The sequence below is a fragment of the Urtica dioica genome, chromosome 10, assembly GCF_054948205.1.
Source record: "Urtica dioica subsp. dioica isolate 48M chromosome 10, U.dioica_male_clone48M_v1_H2, whole genome shotgun sequence".
Taxonomy (NCBI): domain Eukaryota; kingdom Viridiplantae; phylum Streptophyta; class Magnoliopsida; order Rosales; family Urticaceae; genus Urtica; species Urtica dioica.
Genome location: NC_142765.1, coordinates 24027328 through 24051521, shown reverse-complemented (window position 1 = coordinate 24051521; position 24194 = coordinate 24027328). Strand labels below are relative to the sequence as shown.

The window sequence follows — 24194 nt, the reverse complement described above, 5'->3', positions numbered from 1 at the left end:
TGAATTGGAGGATTTTGAATTTTTGCTAGGTATGACTATTTGGTATGATATTTTGTTTGTTGTCAATTCGGTTAGCAAAAACTTTCAAAGTGAAGATATTCATATTGATGATGCTATAGATCAACTAAAAGGTCTTGTTTCATTTTTTGAAAATTATCGTGAAAAAGGATTTGAATCTGCTTTGACTTCGGCAAAAGAAATTGCAATTGATATGAATATAGATCCTATATTTCGTGAGAAAAGAGTTATTCGTAGAACAAAGCATTTTGAAGAAAATAATGTTGATGATAACATAAGATCTCCCGAGGAGTTATTTAGGGTTGAGTATTTTCTTTTTATGGTAGATCAAGTGATAACTTCTCTTAGAACTAGATTTGAACAATATCAAGTATTTGAAAATCTATTTGGTTTTTTGTTTAACTTTAAAAAATTAAAGCTTTTAGATGAAGATACTTTGAAAAAATGTTGTTTAAATCTTGAATGTTTTTTAAGGTGTGATGGAAATTCCGATCTAGATGGCTTGGATTTATTTTCTGAATTACAAGTTTTAAGGGAAGTTTTTCAAAAAGATGATAGTAACTCGATGGAAATACTTAACTATATTAAGCACGTTGATTCTTTTCCTAATGCTTATGTTGCTTATAGAATAATGTTGACTATTCCTGTTTCCGTTGCTTCCGCAGAGAGAAGTTTTTCGAAGTTGAAGTTGATAAAGTCTTATTTGAGATCATCCATGTGCCAAGAAAGACTTAGCGGGCTTGCTATTTTGTCAGTCGAAAAAGAGTTGCTAGACAAACTTGATTATAATGATTTAATTTCTGAATTTGCATCTCGAAAAGCAAGAAAAGTGGATTTTGTGTAATTTTCTTACCTTTTTATTTTGTTATTTGTTTTTTTTAATAATTAAATTGAATGGTCTTGTTATTTTATATTTTATATTTTGTTTAATGATAAATTTATAACATATTATATTTTTAAATTAATTTAAATATAATTGTAAAAGACCCCTTTTTTTCAATCGCCCAAGGCCCAAAATTTCGTTGAGCCGGCCCTGATTGATGATTTCCTTCTGACGTCCTTCTCTTGATTTCTCTTGCCTCCATACATTCAATTAAGCTCACCTTTATATTATATGCAACATCTTCTAATTGTGCAAAAATAATTGGAACGCAAGGATACCGTTACTAGCATAGTTACAACTGATTAATACATGGTTGAATAATACTGAAAGACAAGAAATAGCACTTCTCAGATATCGGCAATAAAAAATTGAAAATTATATTTATTTCAATATCTTTGATGGAAAATAGAACTTCCCCTGGCAATCAAAATTTAATTGTGAATTTAATTTATTTTGGATTCGTTAGCAAATGAATTTTTTTATTTTTTTTGGTTTTTATTATTTTATCTACGATGCATGAGTATTTTTGTGTATATTGTTATTGGCATGGTTTTCAACTACCTAGAAGAAACTGAGTCAAAATTGTAAAAATGGCACTATTTGTCCCCACTTTCAAAATAGTAGGGTTTTTGTTTGTCTATTTTTTTTGTTTTTTGTTTTTTTTTAAAGAAAGAAAATGATAGGTTTCTATACCCTTTCATATTTTTCTCTTAAAAATGTCTCACATTTTAAACACAAAAATAGTATTGATGGAGATAAAAACATGAAATGGGACATAGAATGTCTACCATTTAAAAATTTGGGGCAACCTTGTCCATTTCCCCTCAAAATTTGCAATACTTTTTAATTTATTAAAATGTTTAATCAATTTAAGATATCGTAATTTTGTGTGATTCAGTATATCAGCTTTATTAATTATTGAACTTCTATTTAATAATATTTGCATTGTAGTCCATTTTAATTAAATTTTTTGGTGTTTCTGTAAGTAATCGGCATTTCTATCCGTAATTTATTTTTAATTGATATTTTAATCGATGATCAACATTTCTTTCTAATATAAAATCATCCACCCACCCAGCATGCACTTTAAACATTGTTTTGTTCCTTATTTTCCTACTTCTCCACAAGATTGTCCATCTATGGATAATTGTATCGCATCCAAAATTTTCTGGGACAGTTGAATTGAACAAAAGAGCAAATACCCCACATTTTTATCTTTTGTGTCTTGAACGATAATGAGTTGCAATTTCCAAATGATTGCTGATCTCTTTATGCTCTATTCATTGGAATTTGATGCCCAAAGATTAAAGCACTCGATGTACTTGCTGGTCATTCCCGTTGAATGGCTATACTGCCCAAAGATTAGCAAAACCTACGCTACACAGACCACCTTTTGAGAATCTAGCCAAATTGAATCTTTGAAAAAGAAGAGTAATTATTACGTTAACTCAATTGCTTTGATTTTTTTTTTTCTCCTCTAACAGCTTTTTTCTCTTAAACAATCCGTCTTTTACTTTTACTTTTTATTATTATTGTTTTTATTATTATTATTATTATTATCTTTATCTTTTCCTAATAATCTAATAATAGTGTTTTTTTTAATCATATATTGTTATTACGTTATTTTCCAATATGTGAAATTAGCGGACCACCGAAAAAATAGGCCCACGAAGTATTGGGCCATCCCTCCAATAACGAAGCCCATTAACTTGATGTGTCGAGATTGGACTAAAATCGATGCCTAACCAAATCCCATGAACGGCGTTGAACCGTGAATAGCTTTGAGACGACATCTCAAGAAAAGTCCCGCAGCGTCAACTAGGGGATAATCCTTAGACAAAAAGGCTCTATGAAAAATCTCGAAGTGAATTACGTAACAACTCTTAGAGCAACAACTCAAATACTTCAACGAGTTAAAATCCTAAAGTCAGTCATCAAGAATGCCGTTGAGAAAAATTCATAAATAATATCGTGCGAGGCGATTTATGAAGGAAAAATTCTCGAACCGACGACTTGTCAATAAATTTATTGACAAGATGCAAGCAAAACCATCGTCCATGAAAACCTTCAGCGAGCCTCCAAGTGACGAGACCATCGGCGAACCTACATGACCGAGACTATCGGCGCAAAACCATCGGCGAACCTACATGACCGAGACTATCGGCGCAAAACCATCGGCGCTAGACCATCGGCGAACTTCATGGCCGAGACTATCGGCGTGAAACTATCGGCGATCGTGACCTTCGGCGAACACGAGCCCATCAGACTATCGGCGTGCAAAACCTCGGCTCACAAACCATCGATCATCCCATAGACTATCGGCAAGACTCAATGCCGATAGTCTCATGACGATGCTCGGTGTCACGTTTTTGGACGAAGATGCTCAGATTCTAGGCCATTCTCAAGGGTCTTCAATGATTCTCCATCTTGGCCACAACCTCAAAGCTCACCTATAAATACCCCACCTTTACAAGACATAAGGTAAGTGATACAAAACTTGGGAAAAGGCTGCCCAAATCACAACTCGTTTCCTCTCTCTGAAATCCTTAGAGACGAACTTGATATCACCCACCTCGGCACCACGATTGGACTAATGTTGAGCGTCGGAGCACGCGACGAGGGGAAACCCTCCGCGTCTCTTTAAGCTTACGTTTTTTGTTTCTTAGGTGAGAGGCTCGATTAGCCCGAAGGACCCGAAGTAACCGAAGGACTCGAAGGGCCCAAAGAAAACAACAAACTCAAAGAACCCGAAGAAACCGAAGAACACGAAGATCTCGGAGAATAAAGCGAACCCGAAAACCACTTCAGACGAAACAATTCAAGAAGCAATCAACTTCACCATCTCTCGATCCACGTGCGATCATAGGGTCCGGCCCTAGATCGAGCCACGTGTGATTCTAAGTGTTTAACCCGAAAACGGCGTTAACATATATAATGCTCAATTAATTGTATGGTACATTTAAATACATACTAATTTTTGAGATTCAACATAAAAAACTTTTAAATTAGATTAAGTCATTGGTGACAATCAAATAAAGGTTTGAGAATATCGCATCAATGATTCGATTTCACATAGATATCTAAAAAATACAAAAACTGTCTAGCGGTACCGATGTTCCAATTACTGACAGAATATTAGTTACCGACTAAAATTTCATAAGATAATTCTTTAGTATGTTCGTTCAAAATTTCATAATACAATCAGGATGATAATTTTTTTTTAAAAGACTGTAAATATGTAAAAGATTCATGGAGTGATTACTAGAAATGTTATAGAGGATGAGAGACTTTTGTGACGAAAAATAATTAGTCTTTTATAAAATACAAGAAAAAATGTCATTCTTGTGTTTTAGTTATCTTTTTTTTTTTTTTGGATGAATGTTTTAGTTATCTTCATAGATCACGAATTAATATTTTGGTTGAAACGGAGCTACTATTGTATTATAATGTATATTATAAATGAGGATTAAAATTGATTAAGAATAATATAATGTTACATGATAATATGCTTTTTTTGGTAAATTAACAACAAAAAAATGAAAAATATTAATATAAATATCGGTTTATTAATAAAATTTTAACACCTGTGATATCATCTACTTTTAATATGCTAATTTTGGCAAATTAATACACAAAAAGTCAACCAAAATATATATTTTGAGATAAATTTTTAACGTTAATATATCATAATGGCCTATTGATATAATGATCAAACAACTAAGTACATGCTTGAAGACACTCATTCTGAATGTAACAATTAACTAAAAATTGGAAGATACATGTGGTATTTTTTTTAACAAATAAATAGTTTAAAATAGTGCAATGGCTACCATCGGTTGAAAGCAAGGAAAAAAATGTCATTTTCGTTGCCGTTTCGAGGCTCCTGATTTACGGAAAATCGTCATGCCGATGGAAAATCGAACGGAAAAAATGTGGAAAATGACAAGTGAAATGCCGTTTTCAAATGCCGTTTTTCATGGAAAACCGACGTGCCGATGGAAAACCGAACGGAAAAAATGTGGTAAAATATATACATGTAATACATACATATATTTTTTCAATTTTTAAACATATATAAAGAAAATACATTATGTATATAATCTTTTTTAATAGAAAATTGTATACATATAATATTTATAAATGTGTGCTATTAATAATATTTAATATATATAATTTATAAATGTGTGATATTATCTATTAGAATTGTCTCATAGTATGTGTGATATTATATATAATAGAATTGGATATTATATATAATTTTTAAATGTGTGATATTATATATTAGATTATGTGTGATATTATAATTTATAAATAAAGGTTAGACTATGAGACAAATATCTAAAAAAAAAAAAAAAAAACACTTACAACAGCAAAAAAAAAAAAAAAAAAACGACACAAAAAAAGAAAAACGACAAAAAAAAAAAAAACGACAAACGACGAAACGACATATTTAGCTTTCGATGGCCGTTTACCCACCGGAAACGAATTTCCCGGCGAAAATCGTGGAAATTCTCCGGCATTTGATTCCTTGGTTGAAAGTATAACTCAACTAATAGAGTGAGATGAGACAAAAATAGAGTTTTATTGTCTCGAATCCAACTCTATTTCAGCACAACTTATGTTTTCTTAATTATTAGTTAAAAGCTAAATTTCGATAAAATGGGTCATAAGCTTAACCTTCCTTACTATAACCACCCCGGCTGCAATAATCTATTTTTACCCTCTCCCACATATCCGTATCCCCATCGTTTTCAATAAATAAAAACCCCGAAATCTTCATCTTTTATAAGAAATAACACATCAACAAAAACAAGGTTGCGATGTCGTGGGGGAGTTGGTCCTCATATGAAAAAAAAAAAGAAAAAAAAAAGAAAAAGAAAGAGGGCAAAGTGAAAATGATGGGGATGTGTGAGAAGAGATAACTTCACCAAAAAGATACTTGGCTTCTCTAGGATTGTGCTCCAAAACCGACTTTTCATTCAAACCTGTCAAAGACTCTTCTAAAACAGCTTTATATTGTGCTTCTCATCACAACCTTATGATTGATCATAGATTTTTCTGTCTATAAATACATGAGCTCAATCTCAAACTTCCCTATCATGCTTTCTTTTATGCCATTTCCCTTGTTAACCTCAGTTGAATGCTTTAGTGCTTTTTTGAGTCTTCCAAATCCCATAAAAGACATTCATTTGCCTTTTACTGAATGAACCAAAACAGAACACCCTCAAAACAATACACAAAACACATCAACATTCCTCTTTTCGAATGCTCTGTATTGTGTAGAGCCAAAGATGGGAGTTTTGGGTTATAGGGTGTCCACTTTACTTCTTTGTATTGGGTTCTTATTAGCTCTTCAACCACAAAACGTCTCTGCCATCAGAAGCCGAGACTTAGCTTTGAGATGGGACAATGTGAAACTACCATTCCTTGGTGGTTTCCACATTTCCAAGGCTCTAGCTCAAAAGGGTTTGCAAAGGAATAGGCTGGATTTGGCGCCCACTCCCTCGGTGACGTTCGACCCGAACCAATCCAACAAACGGAGAGTTCGAAGAGGTTCAGATCCGATTCACAACAAAATGTTGAGATTCTAATGCAAGAAAATGAGTGTTGGAAGTATTTTCTAAATTTTGAGGAAAATGAAAAGAAGTTTCTTTAGAATCATATAAGCTAATTTTAGTCGTTTTTTTTATTTTCTTTTCATTTTTTTTAGTTTTTGGCTTAGTGAAGAAATCTATCAGTGAATTTTGCTTCATTTACATATTGTATGAACTCCTAACAAATCAATAGTAGAATACTTTATAGACCAGGTTCTTGTATCTTTATTTTACGTCAATGACCGTTGGGTTTAACTATTCTTTATATCCAAGCCCTACTCAAGTGAATCATTTAAAGAAAGGCCGCAAAGCTGCAAAAAATGATTAAAATCAACCGAAACAAAAACGTTTCTGCGGTCAACTAACTCATACGATTCTACAAGTTCAATAGCTACGAGAAAACGGCCGAGACATTTTTGTACCTGTTGTTCCTGTGACGATCCGACTGAGCAGACGATCTCTTACGCGAGACCGCCTGCCAGATCATATCGACGGCGTCGCCGGGCCTCGACGGATAGCGATACTCGAAGGAGCGAGCGATCTCCTTCAGCCTCTCCCACATCTCGGTCCACGCGGATTCTCGGACCCCTCGGAGAAGGTCGACGAGGTAATTTTCCCTGAGGGCGTCGGAGGCTCGGACGAAGACGCAGAAGCGCGAGTAGTCGAGGACGTCCTCGAATGGGAGCTCGATTTCGTCGCTGACGATGACGGGGACGCAGTGGCTGGCTATGGCGTCGAACAGCCTGTTCGACGACGGAGTGTCGCCGGCGATGTGGAGGCAGAACTTCGACGAAGCCATCCCGCGGCCCGCCTCTCCGATCCCGACCCCTCTACCGCCGATGCTCCCGAACTCGAACTCCACGTCGCTCTCGTCTTTCAGAAGGTAAAACAGTTCTTGCCTGATCACTCCTCCCTGAAAAAAAAATAATAATAAATAAAGGGTCCATTAGGAAAATAGTCAATTGAACGTTTGATATTGGTAAATAGCCAACGTTTGGTAAATCTTAGGTAAATAGTAATTTTCATGTATTTACAGATGTAAATCTTAGATATATAGCTACCTCCATATATTAGACCACGTCATTATTTACGGTTATTTACCTAAGATTTAACAAACGTTGACTATTTAGCAATGTCAAACGTTTAGGTTGACTATTTCCCTAATTTTTTGATAAATAAATCAAGAAACACTTCCACATAATGAAGGGAAAAAAAGTCCCACGACAACAAGCGTTCGCAGCACTCTAAACTTGATGTTTTTGTTTTTTCCATCTAACATTTTTAGCTCATCCAAAGAAGAACGGGAAAATGCTAAGGATTTTCATCTTCTTTCCCTCGTAACTTCCGCCACTTCCAAACAAATTTTGATTTTCCCATGTACAACCCGCATTTTCATTTTTCTTTGAATTTTCACTTTCCCTCGCATTTTCTAGGCGCTCCAAACAGACACTGATAGATCAATGGAAACAAATCAACTGTAATAACACTACTTTCTACGCAGTTTGAAACTCCGATGCTCCAATGATACCGAGCCATGAACCCATAAAACATTGAGTTACATTACTAAAATAAGATAAATATCATAATATAGCAACATTAGCAAAAGTCTCTCACTTTATAATGCAAGTAAATTAATGCGTTTATTGTATTCTAAACCTGGAATGTTGTAAAAGACATTTTACTTATATATTAATCTTTGGCTGGTTGTCTAACAACGATTACTAAGCCTTGGGTGTATTGCAACCCTAAAGTTTCAAAAGACTAGATAATTATCATGGCATTCAAATAACAAGAGAAAAAGAATAACGAGACTCACGTCTTTTCTGTATATCGCTCCCTTAAAGTACGCCAAGATAGGACGTTCTGAAAACGAGGGTGATTTATCGGCGGGAAGGGAAGGCACGAGGTGAATATACGGAGCGATGACGTCCTTGTCGAGATTCGCTAGCTCGACCGGGTATCTTCCGAAATCCGCGAGCACAAACACAGCAGATCCGAGCTCGCTCCGAGCCTGCAACAAGCTGTTCGGGTGGTGGGCCACTATCACGTGGTCCTTCCCGCCCCGTCTCTTCCACTCGTCACGCCTCGTCAGAAACCGCACCAGCTTTTCCTGCAACCTCTTGTCGAGGCTCGTTTTTTCGTTCCCGCGGAGCTTGGAATGTCGGTTGTAACTCAGAGACGCGAAAAACGGCACGAAAAGAACGTCCGCTCGGCTCGAATTCGTCACCCTGATCGCGGTGCAGGGTCGGGAGATCGTCGGGAGATTCGACGACAGAAGATCGAGAGCGAGCCAATATTCAACGCTGTGCTGTAGATTCAGACCGCCCGGGTATCCCGGGATTCGGCTCGGGTCATTAACTCCGGGCCATTTTTCATTTTCCCGCCCCTTCCAGCCCAACAAACCAAAGTGAAACTCTGGAGGCAAGTCATACATATAAACTCTCAGCCGTGCCGTGGCTGAGTCACAGGTAATTTTCGGTTTCTGCGTTTTGGATGAATTGGGTTTGTTGGTCAGATGGCTAACTGGACGAGGCGTTGTCAAGATTGGTGCTTTGGGAAACTCGATATGCTCTTCTAAGTCATCGGGCTTTGTATTATAAGAGGTGTTATTGACAATAATAAGCTTAAAAACTGATCTGGGTGTGAGAGAGCCATCGCTAAACAGAAGGAAGACAGAAGACATGACTAAAAGGAACATGGAAATGACAATCAAACAAAAATGGAGCCTTGAAGGAAGCCTAATTTTCTCAGACATTATTGGTTACAAAACTCAAAGAAAATAAGCTATCTAATGGTTTATGTTTTAGGGAAATATGAATGAAGTTGGCTACTCCAAAACTAACCAACAGCGAAAGCTTCAATTCCTAACAAACCCAGTCCTTGTCTTAAACTATACTATTACTACCCCACCATCTACCGAATGCAAACAATCAATTTCCACTATGTATGTCTTGATTTTCTGCCCAAAAAAAAAAAACCCACGATTCAAAATTCATTATTGCAGAATAAATTTGCCACAATCTGGCGATAGTCTAAAGAAATAACGATTTAATTGAGATTTAAGAACAAGACCTTTCCGCTCAACTAACGATATTATATATTCTGTTTCAGAGCTGAAAGATATAAAGTGAAAATCACCGGAAAACATAGCTTGTTCCAATCTGGGTTTCCAATAAATACCTCAATGTGGTTGGTTCGTCAATGGCATTCAAATGTATGAATATTCGAGCAAGTTGCACTGGCGTATTGTAGAAGAGGGACTCTTTTCTTAAACAGAGTCACGACAGTTTTTGGGCGTATATATCACATGTCTATGTATATTGTATCAGCTTTCTCGAGAATTTATTGTTAAGTCTATTTTTCGCTTCAGGTGACCATCATTTCTTTAATATGGTGGTCTCTCGGGGATGACTGTACACAAAAATGGAAAGCAAAACCGAAGAAGAAGCAAAAAGCTTTCTCGTGGTAGTGTGTCACCGCGTTGTTCATTTTCTCTGTTTGTGCGTCACCACTACTAGTGGCTTCTTACGGTGTGCTCACCCACACGGTTATTCAGTGGGGGTGCAGATCTTGTCAATTTGAGCTAGGCCAAGCAACCACTTGATATCCAATGAGATATTTATGTAATAATATCAACGGATTATAATGAAAAATATCATATATTTATTGTGCTAATATTTTCATATGGGAAAATATCATATACATTATAAAAGAAAAATATCATATAGTTTGTGCTTAGTCAAAATGCGGCAATAATTTATAGAAATATTAAGTTTTATTAAGTTATATATGATTTTTTTACTACTTTCAAATAACTCTCTCTCTCTCTCTCTCTCTCTCTCTCTCTCTCTCTCTCTCTCTCTCTCTCTCTCTCTCTCTCTCTCTCTCTCTCTCTCTTGTACTCAAATTAGCCCATTTCCTTGGACAATATAACAACACTAAGTCTAGACTCCAAAGAATCAACATGGTCTTGTATAGAACAAACGTTCATTACAAGACTCCAGTGTGATCGGTCTATGATTTTTGTATGCTAAATTGTTTTGTATGGTTAATTAATAAAACATTTTTTATTTTTTTAAAATTTTATTAAGGGTATTTTGATATTCGACTCGATAAAATTTTTTAAGGTATAAAAATACTATTTATAATTTTATAGTGATGTAAAAGGAATAAATATGATATTTCTAATAATTATGAGAATAATTGTCGTATTTCGATTAAACTCGTGTTATGTTTTCCCTATTATAATCGACGCTCGGCGACTATTCCCCTATTTTTTTTTAAATATTAGATATAACTCTTTACATCACTATAAATTTTATTGAGTCAAACATGATCATTTTTATGACTTTCGGTTTCCTTTCTCATAAAATATTATTCTTCGATTGACATCTGATTGTTATTTTGACTAAAATTTTCATATAAATTAACAAAAAATATATATGCGACTCTATAAAATTTATAGGGTGTAAACATGTTACTAACATCAATGTTAAGGGCAGAGCCCAGCCTAAAGATGTCAAAAAATTCGGGGCCGGGCCGGACCGGACCGACCCTTCTTCTTCAAGCCAAACGAGGTTCAGACCCTGGCCCTTTTATTGGATGGTCGGGCCAGGCCTAATAAATATGACCTTGGGCCCAAACCAGGACCAATTCCTCGACCCTCAAGGCCAAGGCCCGAGCTCGAGCCTGGGCTTGACAAGGACTTAAGCCCCGATCTCAAAAAGACCAAATTATATAACAATGAAAAAAATAGTAAAAGAATATTTATAAAATTCAAAAAAGTACAATTTTAATCAAAACAATAAATATGTTAGTTAAAAACATTAATTTTATTAATATAAAATTAAAGTTATGTGTCAAAAGTTCTTTTTTAAACATAAAACATAAATTTGAAACAAAATAAAATATTATTTTATTTAAAAAGGGTTGGACCCAAATTGGACCTAATTAGGTTGCTGGGTCCGAGTTGGGCTTTTTTGATGGACTGGACCGGGCTTGAGGGCCAATACTTTAGGCTAAGCCCAGACCCTTCATGAAGCCCGGCTCGGTCCGAACATTTTCCGAAGAAGGCCGGGCCAACACAAAACCTCTAAGAAAAAGGTCGGGCCGGTTAGCCCACGGGCGGTCCGGCCCAATTGACAACACTAGCCCAACCTAAGGTATTTTGTAGCCTTAGGCAAGAATGAAAAATAGGCTTTTATAAAAATATATAAAATATATTATAAAAAAATTGGGCATTAGACGTAGTAATTTTCCCTTCAAAAAATCGGAGGCATTTTTTTTCTCTAAAATTTGAGGTTATATTGCATTTATAACGAACCACGCTTGACTGATAGTGGTTTGCGAAAACTCATGGCACTCCGCTAAAATGGAAATATATCCTTAATACACTATTATAAATTGCGACTTGTACAACGGACTTTGCACGACGGTACTCTTGATAAAGGCATCATGTTTCATCTGATCAACGCATTGTGCTTACTTTGTTTCTCATCGGTGACATAGACGCAATACTATTGGATACCGTGTGTACTTGAAAAATTTATTAATCAACTAGTGCTCACAAAAGCAAAAGGTGACCGCTCATTCGACGTGTGAAGCTGAGTATCGAGCTATTGCAAAAGCTACGTCTGAGATTGTATGGTTCATAATATGCTGAGTGAGTTGGGTTTGAAGTCTACAAGTCACCCGATTATGTGGTATGACAATGTCAGAGCAACATCATTGGTCTCCAATGCCGTGTTTCATTCTCGCACAAAACATATCAAAATTGATGTGCACTTTGTGCAAGGCAAGGTGTTAGCAAAAGAGCTTGAAATTTATTTTATGCCATCTGAAATATAGATTGCATAAATTTTCACCAAGGCCCTCTCTATTCCTCGATTTCGTATCTTGCGGACAAGCTAGCATGAGATATTGCGTTGCTCAAAAAGCGATGCAAATTACCTAGTGTGTCGCTTTTTGAGTGACGTTAATAGCCCATTTTGTAGTAGTGGATGTCTTTGCTCTTTACCCTTTTCCATTGCGTGTCGCCGGATTTAGCTCGAGGGAGCTTGTAATGACTAATTAGCCATTCGCTATCGTGTGTCGTGTGTTAATTTGTCATTTGTTGTAGTTAGCCTTTATTATTGTCGTTGTTTTACTTTATACTGCATCAAAGATAACCATAAATACTTTGTATGTTATACATTGGATCTAAGTCGATACAAAATCTCCAAGTTCATCTTCTTCTCTAAAGACCTTTCTTAGTAAATCAACACTAGATGGTTAATTTGCTGGTTACTAGGAAATGCCAACTATATATTTACAATCTCTCAAAGTTGTAATTTGCCGTGGCGATTTTGCTGCCAAACAAACCCTCATACAAATGGTGTCGTTTTAGATAACTTAAATAGTTTTGCTTATATTTATACGTTGTAATAGCCAAATAACAGCCTCAGATAATATGCAGTGGTTTCGAAGGCATATAGTATATACACCATAGATGTGACAATAGACGGTGCAATGTATAAATGACGAGTCATTAATTGCATATACGTATACCGTAAATTAAACCCTCTAATCTCATATATATTATTGCAAAGACTTGTATATTCGCTGCCTTTTTCTTATACTATAAGTCAACAATTTATATCTTTTCAACTGTATCACTTAGTGGACCTCCAGTTCAACATAAAAGATTTATATAATTAAATAAATTTGTTTGATTCTTAAAGATGTGCTGATATCGGATTTCCACCATCCAATTTGCTTTCATTGCAAAAGCCAACAACATTATTTGACACTTGAAGAGACCAACGGAAGTGACAGAGTTAGGTAACCGTTCAAATATGGTTTCACTGCCTCTGATATATTTAAGCCATATATTATTACATAAGATAAGAATAATGCTTTCATGAAAGTAGTCATTCAAACCTCTTTCTTTGATGTGTGCTAGAGTCAATGTATGGAGATGGAATCCGGATTTCCACTTATGGGGTGAATCAAGTGAATTATTTTTGGCAAAGCATGAAACAGCACTAAAAATCTAATTCGATCATTGGTTATACAAACCAAACTAGACTAAAAAGGAAAAAAAAAAACAAAAAAAAAACAAAAAAAAAGAGAAAAGTGAAACAAATATATGAGATTATATGAGAAACGCGAAACTACAATTTATTAACCACTAAATATTAATTTCTATAAATAAATATCTGTAAAATAGTCATTAACATCAAAATTATAATTAAATACCAATAACTTAAAATTTCGTTGACTTTTATTATAGAGAGAAAAGTGAAACAAATATACGAGAAAGGTGAGACTAAAAGTTATTAACCCCTAAATATTAATTTCTATAAATAAATATCTGTAAAATAGTCATTAATATCAAAATTATAGTTAAATACCTATAACTTAAAATTTTGTTGACATTTATTATAAATATTTTTAGTATAGAAGAATATAAATAATAAATTACAGAAACCTTAAAAATAATAATAGTTAAAAAAACAGCAAACCTTGAATGTTTTTAGATTAAATTATAAACATATAATCTTAATTTTGGTTATTTTAAAAATATTTGGGGATATAAATTAACACTACTTAAGGTTAAACTTTTTTTTAACAAAAAGAGAGTATAAGGGTTTATAATTAAAAAAAAAACTGATGGTTTTTATTTTTTATGATAGTGTGTAAAACAGAAAAAAAATATATATTAAGTCATATGATTAAAATGAATGATTTTTATTGATATATTCCAATTATAAATCAAAGGTAATTTTAAATTAAATTTTCTTACGGAAAACAAGTGACAGCCCTTTCATTTGGCTGAAGAAAAGGCAATATTTTGTGTCTGATCGATAGAGAATATTAAATTTATTTTTATTGAATAAGAGAATATCACTTTGTTCGATTTCCCGTGAGCAGTTTATTTCCGAATATTGTTGATAGAGTAAAAATACAGTTGTTCAAAAAAAAAAAAAAGAGTACAAATACAGTAAAAGCTGACCATATCGATATTACCCTTTCTTTTAATTTGAGTTTATATTAGCTTCAGGTTATATTATTACAAAAACAATAATTAGGGATATATAGGCTTTATCACTTGAAGTGTCAAATATTGACTGAAGTTTATAGGAAGCTGGTTTGTAGTTATTCAACGATTTATAAGTCAAATGCGCACCTAAACTTACCATATAATTCATTATTTAAAGAAGCTAGGAACAAGAATACACCTTCACACGTCACATACAGATATTACCAGTTTTATTTTGTCTCTTTATGCATTCAATTTGACCAAATCTAAATGATGATTTTGAAATATATATATATATATATATATATATATATGTATAAACACAAGTCACCTTATAAGTAATATTTTATTCCCTGCACGTATATGATACGTAGAATTCATGGTCAGAAGAAGAAAGAACTATGGGACTGCTTCGTTAGCTACATTACTGTATATGGTGGATTTAGCAACTAAATTTGGTTAACAAATATTTTAGCATTAATTTGTTGCAGAAATGTTAATGGTTTTATCTCATCTCAGACTATCTCAAAACTAGACCAGTTCGCACAACTTGGAAATTTGAGATAGTAACACAATAGAAAGAATAAACGGATCAGTGGACAAACTAATTCAAGCATTGATCTAGTGGACCATTTCGTATTATATGGGATTTTACAAATTTGAAACCTAGATGAAAAATGATTATAATTAGTTTTCTAATAATTTACAAATTTATTTTCAAATTACGATTTTAGCGTCTAAAATTATATAAATATGTATATGAATCTGGTTTAGGTTTAGATGGTAGTTTCATAACTTGAAACAATAATTTTGGTACGTCAAAACAATAATATAATATAAACCAATCAAAGACGTTGAAATATATAAATAAGTTTTTCGTTAAATAACCTTTAGAAAAAATAAAAACAAATCATACTAAAATACGGTCGAAGTGTCTCCCGGACAGTTTTTTGTGATTAAAAGTACACCTCATACACACGCAATCTGCTAAGTGTTTTGATAGATTCAATAGCATTTAGAATTTTTCTAAAGCAACATGCAATATATAATAGATTCTTGTCTTATTAAATTAGCGTGTGGGTCTTGGAAGACCTATCCTATAGGTCAGAACAAATAAACAAAAATATAGTACAGAATCCAGATAATGTTCAGTATAAAGAATGAGAATACAAAAGCAGTGTACAGATCATGGTTCAAAGGAAATGCACTGGTCCTTTGCAAAACCTATAGCATTATTTATAATATCTGTTTTTCTTTTAATGTGTATTATTAATGTCTATTGTTTAATTTGTTTTTTGCAAGCTTCCAAGCAAACCCACAGGGAGAGGAGGGACATCTGTATATAAAACATTATCAGTTCAAATTTTTTTATGAGCTTTCATTTTGTTATATTTATTAATTAACTGATTGTATCTTTTATAATGATAAAAAAATGTACCGAGATAATATGATTGGATATGTGTGGGCCTTTTTCAAATGTTATATTCTGAATGCTATATGATTGTCATGAAAATAAACTTTGATTGTTCCTTTGGTAATCATGAACCTTGTTTTTCTTATGCCAAATAGTATACATTTAAGATTCCTCTTTTTTACCTCTGGGTAGTTTTACTTTTATAAACTACATTCGAATACCGTAGATATCCCATACGTACCGACTAAAATACGCAAGTGATTACGTACCATCATTTTTGTTTCTAGTATATGTTTGCAAATAGGACTGGAACCTAATTAATTCACAAATTCAAATTTGATATTACTTTGAAAAAAATAGTGACAAGATACGTACCTGCTCTTGCTAGGAAGAAATAGTAGCTAGAAATTCAAGCTATTAATTAGGTCAAGCATCGATTAGAGTGCTTTATAGACTAGAAGAAGAAGCTGACCCTAACACTGTTTGTAATTTCTTTCCATTATAAGCTAATTGCTGATTATACTATACATACTCACATACGTATAAAAAAACATATACGTACATACATACTCGCAAGCATATGGTAGTTTGAATTTTTTAATTATGGAACCCCCCATTGCCCATGACAAATAACCCACAAGAGCTAGCTGTTTAAGCATGGGTATAAATATATATATACAGCTGATCAGAAATAAGAAACTCGCAAAATCAACAAATCTCAGAAACAGAAATATATATATTATATGTTCTCACGAGTTTTTCTCTTCCAAGAATACATGTTTTTCTTTTTCTTCCCTTTTCGAAATCATTCCCTTCCCTGATAAAAAAAAGGACCTTACACATACTTACACAACCTTTCATAAATGATCACTTAAACTTATCACACACAAACACAAACACAAAAGAAAAAGAAAAGAAAAGAAAAAGACAACGTCTCTATATTCACACTTGTAGGCATATATAAATATATATATATATATATATATAGATAAATAAATGGGTATGTGTGTGTGGTTATTATATTACCGGGCAGAGAGAGAGAGCTAGCTAGTTAGAATTCGTGTGTGGAGGGGAGTACTCGCAGACGACCTCAGTCTCCTCTTCGCGGCGGTGGAAGCTCCGGTGGCATCCGCAGGCGGCGCAGGTGAGCGCCGCCGCCGTGCCGTGGCTCCCACTGGCCATGAATTCCCGGCAGCCGTCGACGGCGTAGCCTCCGATGTTGGCCGCGTGGTTCTTCTGGCACTCGCAGTACCTCACCGTGCTCCGAACCACCGTCGACGAGCTCGCCGTCCTTTCCCTCTTCACCACCACTTGCCTCTTCTTCATACTCACGATCACGAGTAGTTCTTCTCCTACTTAAACACTCTCTGATTAATCGGTGATGTTGATTGATTTCAATTACAACAATATCACCTACTATAGGCTATATATAGCTAGGTTTTTTTTTTTTTTTTTTATCAGTACTCAGTTATTAGTATAGTTGTGCTCTGTAATAACCCTAACCCTAGAGGCGGGGTATGTGAATATGATAACTAGTATATATAGCGGTAGAGATTGTTGAAACTTGAAAGTGGCGTTTCCATGTTCCAACCCTAGAAAGAGGGGCTCTATAGCTACAGAGAGAAAGCTAGAGCTTTGATTATAGAGCAGCCTTGTTTTACCGATTTTGTTTTTTATATTTATGGCCCCAATATAGGGTTGGAAGAAAGAACTAAAGGGGGAACAATAGGTGGACATGAAATTCATTGTGTTCACCTATGCTTGTTAGACACGTCGATCTCATATTTTGTCATGCTGTAGAAAAGGAAAAGCGGGGTTCTTTTGAATATACTCAATATAATAAAGTTTTCTCCATCATGTTATACATTCAACACTTCGTGCGCGCGGGTCCTTTTAATTATTTCTGAGATTAGTTAAAAATTATTATTCGTGATGATGATGACTAATTAATAATACTTTCGATTTGGTTTTAAATTTGCATATATAAAAAAAAAACTAATTGAGTGCTTTGAGATAATTACAAAACCTCTATATAGTACTGAAAGAAGCCAACCGTTTTGGAGATGATATCTTACCTGACCTAGCAAGACATTTGAACTAGAAAGTTTGGAAGTTCTTGTATTTCGACACCTTTATTTTTCTTTCCATACAACTAATCCCTATACTATACATATACTAGAAACTTGTAGTTGTAATTATTACTGATTTGTTACGACTTTATTGATTTAACTTTGATAGGGGACGAAACGCGTTTAGTGGAGCAAAATCATACGGTTGAAACTACTAAACCAAATAGGTGATGACAAAACCAGGGTGTGTGGATGCTAATTTTAATTTGTTTTCGTGGGTCCGAATTGATACATAAAGGGAAGGCGGATATGGCCCCATAAAAGTACTGTGACAACAAATCTTGTCTAATTACCCATGTTTTTAATTATTAAGAGCATTACACTTCTATCATCTACAGTTGCCCATCTCCTACACCGTAAAATGATTATTTCAAGGACAATCCCTACTTTATAGTAGTTTCAACATCGATGAGATGCTGTTTAATAATTAACTCAATTCAATATAAATATAAATATAAAATAAAAGAATTTTAATTGCATATGCGAATTGATAATCAAATAAATGTTCACAATTAAAATTTTAGTCTAATTATTTAAATATTAAAAATATAATTCAATTCACGATACGTTCAAAACACCCGCAAGACTACTTATTTGAGATGCACAAGACATCCTAACGATATGTCCAAGGCACACGCAAGACGCTCTTGAGACGCTTGACCCGAAAGTGCACATGTGGCCAACAAAGGCCCTCTCGCTTGACAAGGTGTTAAATAGAAGGCCAAGTCCAAGGACACCGTTTTTAAGATACTAAGTCCAAAGGAAACCATCTCCAAAACGACCAAATGTAAAGCACGCCGTCTTTGAGAGACGGTGTCCAAATGAACCGCCTTTGAGAGACTAAGTCTAAAGGATACCGTCTCTTAGAAACTAATTAAGTTCGAAGAGCACGACACATGTCAAAGACATCCATCCCACAATCCGCCTTCAAGAAAGTCGTGTCCAAGGGCACAACACCACACATAGAGTCCACAAAGAATACATGAGATGATGCAACGTCCGAGTGACTAATGCAAACTATGACAACTTGGCCCCACAATCCTTGCAATGCATGATCGTGAAAATCCAAAGGACGTCACCACTCATCACATGTCCATGGATAATGCATATTCGGCGAAATAAGACAAACACATGCCACCCTCAAATACGATGGGCTGATTCGTTTCTTAGCGGTTGAAACCAAGCGCAAATACACACAAGGACTCAAGTATTCGAGCATAAATAAACAAGACTTCGCCCTAAAAGGAACAATGTGCCACTTACTCAAGCCGGTCAAAAGGCTCAAGACTTGCATGCTCACAACAGATTATTTGTCATTACCATCGGATATCGCCGTTTATAATGGATTCTCGTTGCCCCTTATTTCTCTTGCTTCTAGGCTGCGTGGCCTAGCGTCCATTCATGTCAGCCACTCACAACCTTGCCTCCTTGTTCATTGTTAAGGAGCAGAAACCTTTTGATTGTAGACTCGGGATGAAACACGACAGTGGAAAACTTCACCGGTTGGAGAGGCATCTGGAGGTTCGACAAATAGAGAATCGCATACAGGTTCATCCACATGGTCCTCAAGTTTTCGGCATGTTTTGTAATGGTGGGAGCTACAAGATGTTGTGGAGTCTCTTTCATTATTGTAATTCCAGTCTTTATTCTTGATTTGGTTAGATATAGTGCGTATTATATCCTATGAATTGGTTTGTAGCTTGGATAGAGATGTATTGACTATCTTACCATATCCCCAATTAGGGAGCATTTACATATTTTTCTCTACAAGATAAGAAGAACAACTTGTGTGTAGTTGGTAGACCTCGGTTGTTTGGTTTTCTCTATCAAATTAGTGAAGGTAGCTCGAAAGAGCCACATTTGTGATTAAAATAGAGTGTACATTCTTATCTTCTCATTCGGATAGTTGGCTTCAGTCGATCGATCCTAATGATAAAGACGGTGAGTGCTAAGATTTATTTATAGTGATACAAATGTTGTTTGTAATCTCGGTTTTCAAACCATTCAAAAAAAAAATTAATTAGGACTAGACATCTGCAATCTATGAGGATGTTTTGAAATAAAAGCCATTAGTGCATCTTTTGTGCGGTATTGGACAATCGGCCCTTGGAACTGGAAAGTGCTAAGAAATCAATAAGTGAAAGATAAGAGACAACCACAAAATAAGGCGTTAATGATGTGTCCAATATGAGCACAACCCACAATATTATAATAAGGAGAAGAATGAGTATCGACAAAGGACAATTTAGTTGTCAATCAAGACCTATACGTGCACATTGTGCTTGTGTGTATGTATTGGAATATCTCACAAAGATATTTTTGTAGCTGTAATTGAAAATGCATGCATTATACATGGTTAGTTCAAAGAGCCCTATCTTTCATTTGTCAAAATATTTAAACGTCCCACGCGTAACCGTATGAATACTATTATTGTTATTGTTGTTAGAAGGGATTGATTTTTAACAAAAACATATCAAGGGTCTCTATGAATGCTTTATCCACTAGCTAGAAAACAAATCTTCAGACAAAATCGGTGGCGTAGATATGGATTTCAGGATTGATAAGAAAATATGAATTAGGACAAATCAACTAACTGTTCTCTTTCCACACAATCCTTCCACTCTGTGTGGAAAATTAGGACTTTGTTGGTGGGACTATTTTAATAAAGAAGTTCACAATATCTTTCTTGGATTTTACAAGTTAAAAACTTGATGAATAATTTACAAAGTTACATACTAGGATGCATTTAATCGTTATTGTTAAATAATTACAGAAAAATTAGGTCTTAATATATTCGAGCTGTAATATTCTGACGGTGATTGGTGGTATATATCAAGGATCGCCTTACCGTTACCGTTACCGTACCGGGGCCCCAATTTTAGGGGGATACCGCTTACCGGAGAGGAAACCGAGGGGGATTCAGGAAAAAAAAAGGAAACCGATACCGGTAGGAACCCGTTTACCGGTAGGAACCCGGCAAAAAATGTAGGAACCCGAGGGGGATTCAGACAAATATTTTACAATAATAAAAATAGTTTTCATACTTCATACTTCATACTTCAAACAAAGGTTCATACCAAACATAAACTGAGTTCTTAAACATAAAATACCATAAGTAGAGTATAAAATTATTACAACACGTACAATAAAACACACTAATTATAAGTGGAGTGCCTCGGGGGTTGAAATCTGCGCCGCCTAGATCTGCGACGTGGTTGATCATCCACCATCATGTTATACTGGTACCACGTCATGGAACTAGAATATGTGTTGAACCACGTACGAAAGTGATAATCGTAGGTCTCCTGACTAAGACTAATAGGACGCGAGTACGGAGGACAACCGTCCTCCCAACGTGTGAAAGGGGTTTGACCGTACCCATTGTAGGACTCATGTGTGTCTTCCACTGCGATCACGGGTATTACGGGGACGGGGACAGGGACAGGGACGGGGACATAAGTGTAGGATGAGTAAGATTGATTCTCGTAAGGGTCGTATGACGCCGGGAACTGTGGATAACCAATCTCGGAGCCGTCGGGTGTAATAGAGAACCCTCCAAATTCTGAAGTCAATATATCTATTTCATTACTACCCGACATAGAGATCGCATCGTTCATACCTCTTTGGTTTCCGCCTTGATTTCCGCCACTTTCCGGAGCAAAAAAGAACGGGTTGAATGGCTCATCCCCGTGTTGAGACCCGCCGCCCTGATAATGAGACCCGCCGCCTTGGTATTGAGACCCGCCGCCCTGGTATTGAGATCCTCTGGCCCTGGATTGCTCCCCGCCCGTGTATTGAAACCCGTCGCCCCCGTGTGATGGTGACCCGCTACCCCCTGAATCATGACCACGGGTATCAATTCCGACCTCTTCACTCAAAACTTGTTCGACGTGTATTCCTTCTGTCCGAGCATGAGATTCCGCCAAAGGATCGGGCAAGTTGTCAGCACCATCCATGTGGACCGGATCGATCCAACGGTAAAGCTCATCGTCGCCATTATTATCCGCGCCTGACCTATCGAAAGCCCTTTCAATGATATCAAGAGGATCGAGAGGTTCCATTTCGTCCGCATACCTTGCTCTTTTGTCTCTCACGCTCAACTTCATGTTGTAGCTTGCAAAGACAAGCTTGTCGAGCGTTGAGTACGCCAAACGGTTTCTTTGCTTCGTGTGAATCAAAGCAAACGTACTCCAGTTCCTCTCACAAGCAGATGAGGACGCCGTTTGCGATAGGATTCGCCTTGCCAACTTCTGCAGCGTAGGTGTATGATTCCCATATAGTTCCCACCACGTAGCTGCACTCAATACGAATGTAGTTAAGAAGTGAACAAAACTTTAATAACATCTTCATGAGATTGTACCTGCATTCACGGTGCCCCTCGTAGTCATTGCACTTTTCTGGGCGAAGTCACCTCGCATGTCTCGAAATGACAACAACTCACTTGCCAACATCGATGAATCTTCGTCGGGGTGTAGAGCGTCGAACACTTTGGTCACCGAGGCCATATGGGTACTCTCCTTATGGATTTCCCTGTTGTACTGCAAGTTTGGATTAAGGAAAAAAGCTGCACATAATTTAAAATAATGTTAGGGTCATAATAGACTTAATATAATTTAAAAAAATACAGTACCTGCTTCATGTAACGGGTGGCCTAATTGGTTGCTCCACCTATTGTCGATGATGTCTACGACCCACTGACGCCCATGAAGTGATTCCAACCGCTTTCGCATCTCAGTGAAAACATAGTACAACAACCCCATGGTGGGATGCACCTCTGAGTCCACTAGTCGTAAACACGTGTACATGGGCTCGAATATGGCGCACACGTCGTCGACACCTTGCCAAAAACGGGCTTGTAAAACGTTTTCGGCAACCCATTTCCCTTCTCGTGAGGACGACAACTTCAAATCATCCCACCATTGAGACGTGAAGAGGTTCCGGAGAGGTGATCTTTTGGCTCGGAGACTTCTGAGAGCCAAGTAGTTGGTCGCGAATCTTGTCGCCCCGGGTCTCACAATTTCACCCGGACTAGTCTCTCGTAGCTTGGACAAAACGGAGCCGTGGTTGTAGATGAATTTGGTCGTCTGTCGAGCAGCTTTCACCACGTTGTCGATACTTGGCCTCTTCCCAATATCTTCGAACATAAGGTCTAGGCAATGTGCGGCGCAAGGGGTCCAGTACAAGTTGTACTTCTTCGTCAGCTTCTTCCCCGCAGACTTGTAGTTGGACCCGTTATCGGTGACGACCTGTACCACGTTCTCTGGTCCTACTTGATCAATCACCTCAGAGAGTATCCCGAATAGGTACTCCGCACTTTTGATCTTGTCGGACGCGTCAATTGACTTCAAGAAGACGGCGGACCCACCACAATAAACCATAATATTTATTATGCTTAATCTCGTGGGTCCCGTCCATCCATCGGCCATGATAGTGCATCCGTACGTCTGCCACTTGACCTTTTGTTCTTCGACATACGCTCGCATGTCTCGTACCTCTTCGTCGAGTATCCACCCGTGAATGTCTTTCGGGCTGGGCAGCGGGACATTCGGTCCTACAGGTAAATAATATCAATATATCAACATCACATACAAAAGATTGCAATTTATATTTGTAAAATCGATATAAAAAGTTTTTTACTTACCGACTTCACCGGAAACATGAATCATGTTCATGAAGTGATGGTCAACTGTCTTGTTTGCGGCAACTTGCGAGTGAATGAAAAATCGGCCAATGGCTTTGGCCAATCTGTTCTTGATGCCGGGTTGCGCTTCATCAACCCTTCTTTGTCGCGCACTATCGCTCCGGTACAATGACGGTGCGGTCGTTGGAGGAGTTCCTGATGATCCGCCGGGACCTTCACGTTCCTTCCGCCATTGTTCGGCAGCTTGTGCCTCTCGTGACCTCTTCATTACGCGACGAAGTTCCTGCTCTTCGTCTACGTCTTCGTCAGAGTCTCGACTCCCCCCTAGACTTTTTCGGAGGTCTGCTCGTATCGACTCACCCAGAGTCTTACGTTGCTTTTTCTTTAGAACGTTCCCGTGGAGTAAATTTTGCATTTCCAATTTTACTTCAGGAGGAACTTTGTCGCAAAACTTAACGCTTTTTGCCTTGTCCACGTTCGCCAAGTGGTTCTTCA

General features: G+C 36.4%; 3 protein-coding genes across 3 annotated transcripts; all 3 read right to left on the bottom strand.

The window, feature by feature from the left end:
• Positions 1-6807: 6807 nt before the first annotated feature.
• Positions 6808-9997, bottom strand: LOC149384286 (Exostosin family protein). Its single transcript, XM_089628190.1, has 3 exons — positions 9676-9997; positions 8312-9454; positions 6808-7408 (listed from the first exon to the last, which is right to left on the bottom strand). Exons 2-3 carry the CDS (start codon positions 9248-9250, stop codon positions 6887-6889), a joined length of 1461 nt encoding a protein of 486 aa, XP_089484316.1. The 5' UTR covers positions 9251-9454; positions 9676-9997; the 3' UTR covers positions 6808-6886.
• Positions 9998-16637: 6640 nt separating this feature from the next.
• On the bottom strand, positions 16638-17780 carry LOC149384285 (mini zinc finger protein 3-like). The gene has a single exon (XM_089628195.1). It carries the CDS (start codon positions 17253-17255, stop codon positions 16977-16979), a length of 279 nt encoding a protein of 92 aa, XP_089484321.1. The 5' UTR covers positions 17256-17780; the 3' UTR covers positions 16638-16976.
• A 4891-nt stretch (positions 17781-22671) lies between these two features.
• LOC149384284 (uncharacterized) lies at positions 22672-23967 on the bottom strand. The gene is made up of 2 exons (XM_089628015.1): positions 23700-23967; positions 22672-23609 (listed from the first exon to the last, which is right to left on the bottom strand). The coding sequence occupies exons 1-2, from the start codon at positions 23965-23967 to the stop codon at positions 22672-22674; spliced, it is 1206 nt and encodes a 401-aa protein (XP_089484141.1).
• Positions 23968-24194: the final 227 nt, after the last annotated feature.

Bases quoted from the DNA above. Each gene is read 5' to 3' on its own strand.
- LOC149384286 (XM_089628190.1), bottom strand. From the start codon at position 9,250: ATGTCTGAGAAAATTAGGCTTCCTTCAAGGCTCCATTTTTGTTTGATT. The intron at 7,409-8,311 runs GTGAGTCTCGTT...TTTTTTTTTCAG, and splicing joins GAGCGATATACAGAAAAGAC to GGAGGAGTGATCAGGCAAGA.
- LOC149384285 (XM_089628195.1), bottom strand. From the start codon at position 17,255: ATGAAGAAGAGGCAAGTGGTGGTGAAGAGGGAAAGGACGGCGAGCTCG.
- LOC149384284 (XM_089628015.1), bottom strand. From the start codon at position 23,967: ATGAAGAGGTCACGAGAGGCACAAGCTGCCGAACAATGGCGGAAGGAA. The intron at 23,610-23,699 runs GTAAGTAAAAAA...ATTTACCTGTAG, and splicing joins TCATGTTTCCGGTGAAGTCG to GACCGAATGTCCCGCTGCCC.